The sequence below is a fragment of the Mustela putorius genome, unplaced genomic scaffold (assembly GCF_011764305.1).
Source record: "Mustela putorius furo isolate JIRA1106 unplaced genomic scaffold, ASM1176430v1.1 tig00000876_pilon_pilon_pilon, whole genome shotgun sequence".
NCBI classification, from domain to species: Eukaryota; Metazoa; Chordata; class Mammalia; order Carnivora; family Mustelidae; genus Mustela; species Mustela putorius.
Genome location: NW_025421506.1, coordinates 1008451 through 1021755, shown reverse-complemented (window position 1 = coordinate 1021755; position 13305 = coordinate 1008451). Strand labels below are relative to the sequence as shown.

The following is a 13305-nucleotide window of genomic DNA, read 5'->3' as shown; positions in this document are numbered from 1 at the left end:
CGAGAGGTTTTTCCCCTCCCTCCCCTCTGCCGCTAGTGAGTGCGCGAACGAGAAAGGAGGAAGGCGCTTCAGGCGAAAGAGCTGCAGACGCCATTATCCTCTGTTTCTCTGCTGCTGCAACCTCGACGTCTTACCTACGTCCCGCTTTCTTGCGGCCTATAGGTAATTGGGGTTTTCGGCGCTAGGATACTATAGATTCAGGCATGGGTTTGGCCTCCCTAAAGGCTGCCTTGACTTCTATCAAGCCCGGCTTTTCTCAGGCCCTTAGCGGCCTCACAATCTGAAGGGAGGCGCCGGCGCGAGGCGTGGCGTCGCCTCCTTCGGCGCTTTGATTGACGCGGCCTTGGGCCAATCGCTTTGCCCTCGCGCCACCGCTAAACCCCGGGCAACCAATTGGGCTCGGCGGCGGGGTAGGAGAGTGCGGGGAGGCGGGGGAAGGCGGCGGGGGCCTGCGCTCGTTCTCTGTCTAGCTGTGACCGGCTGAGGCGGCGCGGCGGCACGGAGACGGCGGATTCGCGGGGTGAGGAGTGGGGCTGGATGAACGGCGCGTGGGGGCGAGGGTCAGAGACGAAGTTTGCCGCTTGAGGGAGGCGTTTGGGGGCTGCTTGGTGGTTGGCGGATTCTCAGGGAACGTTGCCCGGTTTCCCCTCCCCCCACCTCCGCCATTTCCCTGAGCGTATATCCGCAGTCCGCGTTGTGGTGCTAGAGGCTTCGGGTAATTGCGAGGTGTGGGACTGTAGGATGATCAGTAGTTCTGTAGTCTTCAGAACTAGACGTCTGGTGTACGAAGGAGAAGCGGCCGGCGGGCGGGACCCGAGGGCAGCGGAGAACGCCGCCGCTCTCTTTGTTTGGGTCCCGCTGCACTTGGGGCCTCCCGGCCCGGGAGCGGAGGTAGAGCGGAGCAGATGGAATGGTCGAGGCTGCCTCCGTTGCTTTGTCTCTCCCGCGGTGGGGGGAGGGTGCGGGGGATGAGATCTCGGGACCGCGTGGTGGGTGGGGGAGGGGGGGTCCGCGCTCGGCTCCGCCTAGTAGCACGTAGTCGCCATTACGCGGGCCGCCATTTCCTGTCGGGTCCGGGTGAGGAGCGGCGCGGCGCTTCTGCTCTCTCCTTCGGCTTTTCCGCTCTTGTTATTCGGCTGTTGCTGATCCCTGGTACCGTGGCGGGGGGGGGGGGAGGCATGTGTGCGTTCCGCTGCTCTCCCATATTTAGCGATTTGAGGAATGGTGACCAAAGGACCTGAACGGGGAACCGCGGCAACGTTTTCCTTAAAAGCCGAGCCCGCTGTCTTCAAGTTATTTACCTGAATCGTTTAGCTGAGTGATGGGCGGTGAGGTAGCGTTTCAGTTAGTCGTTAAAAGGTTTATCGACAGACGTTACGGAAGAACGGGGGCCATAAAGGTAGCTCTGGGCTGTGTAGCTCTCCCGTCATCTGCCTACCAAAGGCCACTTGTCTGCTCTTTCTGCTAGACCTGTAAGGGCTGGTGAAAGGCTGTTTGCAGTCCCATTACTCCGGCGTTAAAGGTATAATTGTTAGGTTATAGACTTCTAGCTTAAAATATTCTTTTGGTGGCAGTATTAGCATTCTAGGGCTTCATTAGCTCTGTTGGAATAATCGGGTATGTTTGGCAGTTGGGGTCTGCTCCTGTATGAGGTTTTACGATTTAATCTTAAGTACATTGACCTTATTGTTGGATATAGCTTGAATTTGCCTTCATGTTTGTGAACTTTCTAGAGATTTCAGAGAATGGCATTTCAAGTCCAACGGCAGGAAGCCCACACGCAATTTAGAAATCAGTATAATTTTATACATCTATAAATGTGTACCTTTAAGGACAAAATTGAAGGCTTTGGGGCATATGTATGTTTTACAGACCTTTGGTCTGTATTGTATTGTAGAAAACAATTAATTATCATGGTGGGCACTCCGTCCAGTGGCTAAAAACTGCATGGTTTTCTTTTTGCAAAAAATCAGATAGGTCCTTTCGTTTTTTGTTTTTCCTAAAGCAGTCGTTTGAGAGTGTAAGACCCAGTTTTAGAGATGTTTAGTTTGTATTTACATCACTGTTAAATTACTATTCAGTAATAAGCAACCAAAAAACAAAAACTCAATTTATGTTGGTTTTTATAGGCTACTGCAACACTAGGGTGTCAGTTGGTCCCGCCCAGAACTTCAGTTCTGCTCTGCAAGGATATATAATACCTGGTACGTTCTAGAAGCAGAGTCATTTTCCTTGACTTTTCTTTTCTTTTTTCTTTTTCTTTTTTTTTTTTTTATTAGCAAGACACAAAGCTTACTTTCCAGTAAACCAAATGTACTAGTCTCTTTATCTTTCAACAGATTGGTGTGTCTATTTAATACAAGAAAATGGAAACTGAACAGCCAGAGGAAACCTTCCCCAACACCGAAACCAATGGTGAATTTGGTGAGAAGACATTTTAATTTTAACAATTTCTGGATTTTCTGTTTTGTTACTTTCGTTGTTTGGAACTGTTTAGTCTGACATCCTTGTCAGCTTTCTCTACTTTCATTTATGAACTAGAGATAACTAATTTGCATTGGTGACTCTAAACTTAAGATATCTTGACAGTAAATATATTGTTTCTTTGCATTTTAATAAGTTCAATCCTTGCAAGCATCTTGTCACATTGTTTTGTGTTTAGAAAGTATTATTAGAAGGGAACATGCTCTAATTGACTTAGCAACAAATCTCCAAACAACAGTTAACTTCCTCTGACCTAAGGGTTGAAACTAAAATGTAATTTAATTAAAGGTGTTTTTTCTTGTTAATGGGTGCTTGCTCAGAAATCTGAACTGTTAATTTCTAGGTAAACGCCCTGCAGAAGATATGGAAGAGGAACAAGCTTTTAAAAGATCTAGAAACACTGATGAGATGGTTGAATTGCGCATTTTGCTTCAGAGCAAGGTATAAATTTTATTCTTGAAAATTTTAAAGGGGTTCTTAACTAAGGTAGAAATTAAAGTGAGTTCTGATTTGGCCCTCTGGGAAGCATTCTAAGTCTTACAGATTGAAGAGTTTAAAAAGGTTTGTGTGGCTCTTTCAAAACAGATTTGTAGGCCAGGTTGTTTTGATCAAATGAAAGTACTTAATACAGTGAGTCATTGCAGGTCAAAGTAGCAGAGAGGGTGTAGGTAATGTTTAAAGCATTGATGGATAAAAGTTTATACCTTGATTGCATTGTGGGGAAAACATCTAGTTGGCTGCTTACTTGATGGATCCCATCACATGTCACCTTGTAAAGATAACTGATAGGTTTTAAGTTGTTTCTCAGAAGGAAACTATAAATTTAATCAGTGCTTAACTTTCATGCTCCATGCACTTCTTCCCATGCTGAATATCCCAGAGTTATCTTAAATGTTTAATCCCCAAAGCACAAATTCCCTGGTTTTTCGGTTTTTTTTTTTTTTTGACCTGATGGTTTTTTGAGTTTATCATTTCTGATCTTTAGCTTTATGACCCAAAAAAGAGAGGTTAGGGGTTTTTGTTTTTGTTTTGCGTAGGAAGACATTTAACGTAGGGAAAGGGGAAGGTAAGCTTATTGTCTTTTTCTGTCCTCCAGAATGCTGGGGCAGTGATTGGAAAAGGAGGCAAGAATATTAAGGCTCTCCGTACAGACGTAAGTATTAACGAGTTTAAACTACTACTGGAGCAGCTTCAGTTTATGTGTGTGTAGAAATTTAAAGATTTTGTGTCATAGAAATCATTTAATAGCCTAGATACGAGCCATTTGTAATATTCGATTACATAGATGATTTCAAGGTTTGCCATTCTGATTTAACAAAGCCCAGATTGAGTTTGGGGAGGGAAGGGTCTATATTAAACCTCTTCACTTTCTGATAACTTTCCACCAAATTGTTCACTTCAAGATAACATTTTAATTAGAAAATAACAGTGTAAAAACCCTTAATAGCACCATTTACTGTGTGTGAGTCAATTACAGTATATCAAAAACATTGCAGGTGGCTGATTAAACTCAAATTTTTATTTTCTTTTTTTAATCCGTCCATCTGTTTAACAGCTTGCACATGGAACACAGATTAATGTTGAGGTTGCATGATTTAAATATGGGTAAAGAATAGAGTAGACATGGGAAACCATTTGTCAATGCCAATGATTTGTTTGAGTCTTCATATTTTATAGTGGGTTGACTCTTGTGATTAGACACACTAAATGTTGGTATCACCAGAAGTGAGCATATTTCTAGGACTTGGCTACACCCAAATTCCTAAATTTTTTTTTCTCATAGTGTACACTCTTTTAATGTTTCCTTGCTGAAGTTGAGGCAAATAATAACTTTGTGTTGAATACTTATTTGATAGTATTTCATTTCTCTCTTGGTCGCAGATCTTTGTATGTTCCTCTTGTAAACTGAACTTGAAATTTTGTTTAAAATTTTACTTGCCTTGCTAGGATCTAGGAATGCGTTTTAAACCTCCAGGAAACCAAACTGGTCTTTTTTAAGAGTTAGGGTTTTTGGTGGTGTGGGAATTTTTGTTTTGTCTTTTATAAACCTCTCTCCTCTTAATCCAGATGTTTTATATAATTATCTGGGTTATTAATTTCCCCATTTCCTCAAGAATTTCAGTAAACTGAGTCATGACAGGTTTTGTGTCTACCCTCATGAGCCAGCCTGCTACTGAAACATCGTTTGTTTAAAAAAAAAAAATAGCTAGTACCATCATTTTAAGGTCCTTAAATGTTAAGCCACAGTCAGATATAGAGAAGTCCATTATTGTGTTAGTCTTCAGAACAACTTAAGCTTGTTTCATTAATTGAGAGTATGAGTATAGTTTGTATTAAATTAAAATTTATTGCTTTTCCCCCTTTTCCCTCTCCTTGTTTTTTTGGCCATATATCTCCGTTGCCCATGTACTGGATCGACTTACCCCTGCGTTGCCCACCATGACGTTGGCCCATCCGCCCCTGAACGCCCATGTGAAAACCCTGGTTGGCTATGCCCAAAAATGTGCTCGTTGCCAAACGGGTACCATACTTGACAACTTCTGATTGAATGCCCATGCCCAATGCCAACATCCACGAACGCCAATGACCAATGCAGTACAATGCCAGTGTTTCAGTCCCAGACAGCAGTGGCCCCGAGCGGTATGTCCCAACAGTTTATGCCTCACTGCCTGATTAGAAAGAGAGAAATGTATTTTATTACCTGCCTTTTATATAATTAAATAGTATCCCCTTTAGACGGTGTATTGTTTTTCAAGTTTCTGTCTTATTTTCCCCATTAAGTCTTTTTGTCACTGAACTTTTACCGTGAGTTGCCCACCCAAACGATCCACTAATTTTATTTCGATGGAAGGAGCACAGCTTCAAGTGTTGCATATTTGCTGCATTGTAAATCAGATTGTTACCAAAATAGTCTCTCGCTCTGTCTTTGTGGCCCACCTTGCTTCCCAACATTGCCTGTTCATAATTTTTTCTGATGAAATGCTAACTCTGGTTCACTTTCTTTCACTTCTCATTTGTGTTGTCTTTGTTTTGTCTCGCATTTGTATTTGTTTTCTTGCAGAGCCCATTAGTGATCTAATTTCTAACTGGTATCCATAACCTTACTCCAGATATAATGTTCACCACTTGCATATTCCCCCACTTTTGCCTAAGAGAAGGTGTGCCAGTTTTACCAATGTAACAGCGAGGGTATCCTTAATTAACTTAGTGGTGGCGGGGAACATAAATATTCAACTCTGCTTCAGTTCTGGTCAATTTATTGCCCACTTAATCTGAGCCCTTCCAAGAGCCCATTCTCTCTGTCTCTCTGCAAGTCTCCTAATACTGTTACCATGTCTGTATTGGGCATAAAACAAAATGCATGTGAAAAATCTATAAATAGGCTACTTTAAATGGGGAGATTAAATAATTGTATGTTACTTCTCTGTAAAAGTTTGTATGACTAATGATGAACACAAAACTCATTTTTCTTTTCCACCTTTTTTGTACTATCTGGTATTTGTGATGTTTGACAGCATATTGAGTATCAGTGCTGATATTGAAACAATTGGAGAAATTCTGAAGAAAATCATCCCTACCTTGGAAGAGGTAGGCTCTCTTTTTGTTCTTAATGTATTTGGCAATTGAGGGGGATGGTTGGAAGTGTTTTATTGGGCTTAATATGGGTGGAGAGACAGTGACTGTAACAGTTTGTAGCAGCAACATCTTGCACTACATAATGTGCATGGTTACAATTCCATCATTTGTTTTAAAACATATTTTTTTTAAAAAGTTTTTTAATGTAGCCTGGCCACTCCAGAGTAAATCTGAACTATCTCTGTGGTCATGCACATGGGTTTAGCAGGTATTTTATGGGCTGTGGTTACAGGGGAGGGTTTGGGGTTTTTTTTGTTTTTCTGTTTTGGGGGGGTGTGGGGTTTTTTTTATTATTAGAATATTGGTTGTGGGGCTGTGTTGGAGAGGACTATGATCTAGTTCAAGGATTGTTTTAATTCTGTGTAATCCTGTATTTACTGGGTATATAGGAAAAGGTTACGTGTTGATTCTTAAGAGTAGATAAGTAGTTTTCCATTTTATGGTATAGATATAGATAAATATGTTGTAGTAGCTTTACCAATATATGCGACAATAGCCTGATCACACTAGACACTTAACCTATTACTCTTATTTTTCTACTTTCAGGGCCTGCAGTTGCCATCACCCACTGCAACCAGCCAGCTCCCGCTCGAATCTGATGCTGTGGAATGCTTAAATGTATGTCATAGTGCCATTGAACCCCACTGAAGTATGGAGCCTGGCCCATAGGATCAATTTTATTTTTAACATAGTGTACTTTTCCCGTCTCTATAGAAAAAGGCTTAAAAACATGATAAGTGAATGGTCTTACAACTCACTGTTGACCCTGCTCCATGCTGCAGTGGGAATTAACTACATTTGCAAAGTGCTTTGCAGTCATTTTTATTATGGTGTTATTTGAATGTTATTAATAATTTTGTGGTAACAGCGACATGCTAAATGGCTGCAGTGTGGGTATGGTGTTGCAGGACCTGAAAATAAAATAGTTTTTTAAGGTGGTGCAGAATGTCCTTTTTGGGCCTGGCTATTGAGGATAATAAGCACATAACTGGTAAAGTTATTGAAATATAAATTCAGGTTGCTCACTGCAACAGTATTTGTCATGCTTATAGCAGATAAGTGTATTATTGGGGATTCCTTGATACGGAACTAAAATTTTATAATTCTCCCTCTGCAGTACCAACACTATAAAGGAAGTGACTTTGACTGCGAGTTGAGACTGCTGATTCATCAGAGTCTGGCAGGAGGAATTATTGGGGTCAAAGGTGCTAAAATCAAAGAACTTCGAGAGGTAAAGGCAGTTTTTTGTTTTGTTTTGTTTGCCATATTACTAGACAGTAGTGTTTCCTATAGAGCTGGGTCAGTGGTGTTCTCATTCCCCCTTTTTGAGTTCTTTCCCTAAAATCTTAATCACTTATATTTATCTAGTTCACTTTTAAAATATAACAGAAAGGCCTGGGCATGTTAGGACAAGTTCGATCTTGTCCTAACCTACCATGGTAAAGTCCTGGAGTTCCTAATAGGGTTTTTATGTTGGGAGTGGGGGCAGGTTTCTGAATGTGAACCAGGAAACTTTGTTTTTTCCCCTCTGATTAATGCTTCTCTTTTTCATAACTTACCACAGAACACACAGACAACAATCAAGCTTTTCCAGGAATGCTGTCCTCATTCCACTGACAGAGTCGTGCTTATTGGAGGAAAACCTGATAGGGTTGTAGAGTGCATCAAGATCATCCTTGATCTTATATCAGAGGTACCTTTGGAATATTATACTTATTATTTTAATTCCATGAAACAGACAAATATTTTATTTTAACTTAGTTTCACGATGTTGAGACGTGGTTTTTATTTGTCCTTAGCTAGTTGTTTAGTTATCACTGTAATTTAAAAATTCTTTGGGAGAGTGGTCATTTGATCATTGGTGAGGATTTTTAATAGCCTTTGATCCTTCAAATGAAGTTTTGTGTAGTTTTGTAGTTTTTCTAGAAGTACCACATTGCACAGCTTCCCAACCGATATGCTTCAGTATGAGTTATATGCTTAAATAAGTTAGTGATAGCTCCAGTCCTTGAGATGGGGAAAAGTTCTTTATAGACCCCATTGTGAAATGTGTGAACGGCGTTTCTAGTCTCTTGAGATGGATCAGTAAAAGCAGGCTGCTAAAACTTTGTTTGGGACTCAGCAAAAATAATGAATTTTTTAAAATTTCTTTTCTTCCTACTATTAACCTTTGCCTGCATTCCTTTTCCTGACATAAGTACCTCCCAGGAGAAATACAGGACTTGAAATGTTTGGCTTGTTATCATTTGATATGAAACAAGGCTCTTTTCCTTCAGTCTGTAACATTGTTATATTTTTTTTTTAGTCTCCCATCAAAGGACGTGCGCAGCCTTATGATCCCAATTTTTACGATGAAACCTACGATTATGGTGGTTTTACAATGATGTTTGATGACCGCCGTGGGCGCCCTGTGGGATTTCCCATGCGGGGAAGAGGTGGTTTTGACAGAATGCCTCCTGGCCGGGGTGGGCGTCCTATGCCTCCATCTAGAAGAGATTATGACGATATGAGCCCTCGTCGGGGACCTCCACCACCTCCTCCTGGACGAGGTGGCCGGGGTGGTAGCAGAGCTCGGAATCTTCCTCTTCCTCCACCACCACCACCTAGAGGAGGGTAAGTTTGTTCCATTGACACACATTGCTGATCTGTAAGAGGCTTCACTTTATGGGTAGTTAGAGTAGGTTTTTATTAGGTGTGTGTGACGTGTAAGCAAACTGAGATTACAACAAGTACTATGCTTGCAGAGATCTAATGGCCTATGACAGAAGAGGAAGACCCGGAGACCGCTACGACGGCATGGTAAGAACATTTCATTTATCAGTGTATACATGAAAGCTTCTAGGAGTCTAATGTCACATAGCTGACATTTTGTTGAAGATGATTATTAATTGGAATGTTTGCTTTACAAATGAATTTCATAGACAGCTACTTAAGTCATTTCAGTTGTTAGCTGGAATATTAAGACTTCATTTAGCCCTTTTTTTGTTTGTTTTTGGAGAGTATTTGATTTCTGCCAATATTTTAATGATGGAAAGTAGAAATCAGACAGAAAAATTGGTAGCTCAGTGGCCAAAACAGTGCGGGTTATGTTGATAGTTCTATCTTTGACACAGGTTGGTTTCAGTGCGGATGAAACTTGGGACTCTGCAATAGATACATGGAGCCCATCAGAATGGCAGATGGCTTATGAACCACAGGTTGAGTATCACAGGTGTTTTTGTATTCATATCAGTAACAAATGCTTCCCTACTTGCCAGTAAGTGTTGACTTCCCTTCATGTAATGTTCTTGCTTCTGTGCTATGTACCTGAAGGGTTTTCTTCCCCTAAGGATTGTCTTCCAGAACGTACTAGGGAGAATGTGGGAGGACTTTAGTTTCTTAAACTAAGACTTTAGGAATATTAAAAGACCTAGAGAATAGTTTTGAAGGCAAAGTAATTTTTTATTTTTTCTTTGTTTTTAGGGTGGCTCTGGATATGGTAAGTTTTTTCCTTTGTAAAATGAAAACATTATTTCATGCTTTCTAAATGAACTTAATGCTCATTATTTAAATCAGATTATTCCTATGCAGGGGGTCGTGGCTCATATGGTGATCTTGGTGGACCTATTATTACTACACAAGTAACTATTCCCAAAGATGTAAGTATTCTTTAAATTTTTACATTCTTGCAATGTTACAAGGAATGTTTAATGAATCATTTTCTTTAAATTCCCTGACACTTAACTAAAAGGTCTTAAAATTTTATGTTAGGATTAAAATTGTGTTTTACAGACTTCAGTGAGGTGTCTTTCTCTGGTTTGACTCTTGTACTATTTTTGAAGCAGAGGGTTCTGAGCCCCTGATTTGCTTATGAAAGGAAACGTGGATGTGCAGCATAAATTATTGAATTATTTTAATTCAATCCTTGATGGGTTGGAGGTCTTTAATCCTAGAATGGACTGTGTATTGTTAATACTTGATATTCACTGAAAATACCAGTAATACGGTTATTTTTAAAGTATATCATAAACACTTGTTTTTAAAAATCTTTCAGTTGGCTGGATCTATTATTGGCAAAGGTGGTCAGCGGATTAAACAAATCCGTCATGAGTCAGGAGCTTCGATCAAAATTGATGAACCTCTAGAAGGGTCTGAAGATCGGATCATTACCATTACAGGAACACAGGACCAGATACAGAATGCACAGTATTTGCTGCAGAACAGGTCAGTTTGAGTTTAGCTTTATGTTAGCATACCCATACTAAAACTTTAAAAAGCTTTTCTTCTCAATTGATTTTTCTTTTAGAAGCCATGGTGTCTCAACCTTTTGGGGACCTAACTTCTAAACATCCTAATAGCTTTGCTTTAATTTTCTTCTGCTTTCTTACTAAAAATGAAGACATTCAATACTAATCTTGCTGGAAGAAGCCTTAACCAAGCAAACTTCTCATTTCTCTGGTGAAAACTGCTGCCAAAACCACTTGTTATAAATTATACAGAGCCTGTAGAAAATATAGAAGATTCAGTGGATGTTGGTCTAGTTCTGTGTGGAAGACTAGTGATTTTGTTGTTTTTAGATAACTAAATCGACAACAAATCACAGTCTGCCATATGGCACAGGCCATGCCTCTACAGGACAAATGATTGGTGCTGTAAAATGCAGCATTTCACACCTTACTGGCATTTCTTTGTCTTTTCTACCAAGTATTAACAACTTTTAATTTCATTTTCCTAATTCTGCTCTACTAATGTCTGATTTACTATTAATCATTTTTCTGGAATTTTACATTGCTCTAATTTTTTAATTGCTAATGTTTTAATTCTTATTTCTAATTGTAATGGACATGTTTATCATTTGAATTTAGCATTGAAATTGTCTTAATGTTGATTAAAATGTTACGAACAAAAATTCTAATTCGTACTTTTTTTTCTTTTCTTTTATAGTGTGAAGCAGTATGCAGATGTTGAAGGATTCTAATGCAAGATATTTTTTCTTTTTTATAGTGTGAAGCAGTATTCTGGAAAGTTTTTCTAAGACTAGTGAAGAACTGAAGGAGTCCTGCATCTTTTTTTTTTTATCTGCTTCTGTTTAAAAAGCCAACATTCCTCTGCTTCATAGGTGTTCTGCATTTGAGGTGTAGTGAAATCTTTGCTGTTCACCAGATGTAATGTTTTAGTTCCTTAAAAACAGGGTGGGGGGGGGAAGGGCGTGCAAAAACTAACATTGAAATTTTGAAACAGCAGCAGAGTGAGTGAATTTTAATTTTTGTTCATTGTTGGTGGTTTAAAAGAAAAAATTCCCCCCATGTAATTATTGTGAACACTTTGCTTTGTGGTCACTGTAACATTTTGGGGGGTGGGACAGGGAGGAAAAGTAACAATAGTCCATTTGTCCCTGGCATCTATTCAGAGCAGTGTGCAGAATGTAATGCTCTTTTGTAAGAAACGTTTTATGATTTTTAAAATAAATTTAGTGAACCTATTTTTGGTGGTCTTTTTTTTTTTTTTTTTTTTAAGACGGTCATTTTTCAAATGGCTGGATCCTCAACCCACCCCAAACTAAACACTAAGTTTGATTTTCAGCTCCTCTGTTGGATATAAATAAATGTATCTCTTGGAAATAGGCATAATATCTTGGCTAATTCCATTCTGGTGATTTCTTGATTTGAAAGTCCATTGCTTGGGAAGAAATTCCGTCATACACATTTATGCTTATAATAAGCTGGGGATTTTTTGTTTGTTTGTTTGCAAATGCTTGCCCCTACTCTGCAGCAGTTTTCTATGTTAGTAATTATAAAGGAGAACCAAGGTGGGGAGCAATACTATAAATTGAGTAATGGTATAAGTATATGCCAGAAGCCTAATGGCAGCAAGTTTTATTAATCAGAATAATACTTGGTTATGGAAGTGACTGATGCTAAATAAATTCTTATTATTTTTTATTAGATGATTTCTCACCTATAGACAAACTGTCAGCCTGCTAGTGTCTATTAGTTAAACTTTGTAATATATATATATATTCTTGTTTTTTTCCATTGTATGCAAATTGAAGGAAAAAGATGTACCATTTCTCTGTTGTATGTTGGATTATGTAGGAAATGTTTGTGAACAATTCAAAAAACGATGAAAAAAAGTTCCTGTGGATGTTTTGTGTAGTATTTTGGCATTTGTATTGATAGTTAAAAGTTCACTTCCAAATAAATAAAACTCCCATAATGCTAGATTTGATGTGTGCCCAATGTGAACAAGAGTTAACTACCTGTAAAATTCGTTTAAACGTTCCTCTTAGAAGGAAATAGAGTAATCTTAAATTACTCCTCTCCCCTCCCCCCCTGTGTGAACTGTGTTTCTAGAATTTATAAGTCTGGTAAGGGTGGTAAATATAAAATCCCAATCACTAAGCTCTTTATTTGTTAAAGGGGGAGTCTAGAATGATGAGAGCTGGAGTCATTATCCAAATCTTTAATAACATAATTACCTAAGAGAAATTGTGGGTTTCTTAGGTTTTTATCTTTAGGATAGTCCTAGTTTGATGTTTGAAAAAGTAATGACTGATAAATAAAACAACTGCAGAGTAGGTTCCTGGCTCATAAGTTCCTAAAATTTCTACCTATTAATCTCCAGCTGTCTAGTAAGCATGAGAACAGCTCAGTTGTATGGAAAACACTTAATGCAATTCTCCTTTTTTAAGTTTAGAAAAAAGACTTGGATGTAGTAGAAGATGAAGTAGGTGGTTTTTTGGGAGTATACGTAAGTAACACATGCAGGGAAACCTGATTTAAAGGCAGGATTTTGGTGAAACTCCCCTTTTAGTTTGGGGAGAAAGTTCTTCAAAATGAAAAATTGCCACAATAGGATTTAAAACTTTGAATGATACCTGTGGTATAGTTTCCCAGAGGGGGAAATAGTGGTGTGGTATAGTTTCCCAGAAGGAGGAATTAGGCTGTGTTGCATAGATTTATTAGCTGGAAGGGTTTTTATTTTTGCCTTGAATGTAACCTACTAGAAATTAGACTCGAGAATATCTGGCACTGAAAAATTGGGTGTACCACTTGTGAAGGGAGAGGCCTTTTGTGTTGCCACTATTGGTGAATGGTGTTAGACTATGAGCTGGAAATTTTCAGTAAAACGTACTCAAAATTCACTATATGGAACATTGAACCAATTTTATAAGAAGCAACTGATACATGTCCTCATCTATGGAAG

General features: G+C 39.1%; 1 protein-coding gene across 8 annotated transcripts; it reads left to right on the top strand.

Moving 5' to 3' along the window:
- Positions 1-23: 23 nt before the first annotated feature.
- HNRNPK (heterogeneous nuclear ribonucleoprotein K) lies at positions 24-11581 on the top strand. Of its 8 annotated transcripts, none has more exons than XM_004774090.3 (17): positions 25-162; positions 2130-2204; positions 2340-2424; positions 2828-2925; positions 3581-3637; positions 5081-5124; positions 6000-6072; positions 6667-6738; positions 7238-7351; positions 7685-7813; positions 8426-8733; positions 8865-8919; positions 9234-9317; positions 9583-9598; positions 9676-9758; positions 10154-10323; positions 11104-11581. In XM_004774090.3, exons 3-17 carry the CDS (start codon positions 2367-2369, stop codon positions 11132-11134), a joined length of 1392 nt encoding a protein of 463 aa, XP_004774147.1. In that variant the 5' UTR covers positions 25-162; positions 2130-2204; positions 2340-2366; the 3' UTR covers positions 11135-11581. The 8 variants fall into 8 exon arrangements, with proteins under 8 accessions (XP_004774146.1, XP_012902097.1, XP_004774147.1 ...); XM_004774088.2 differs by having other exon boundaries at positions 26-162; positions 11044-11581; XM_004774087.3 differs by lacking the exon at positions 25-162 and adding an exon at positions 412-520 and having other exon boundaries at positions 11044-11581.
- Positions 11582-13305: the final 1724 nt, after the last annotated feature.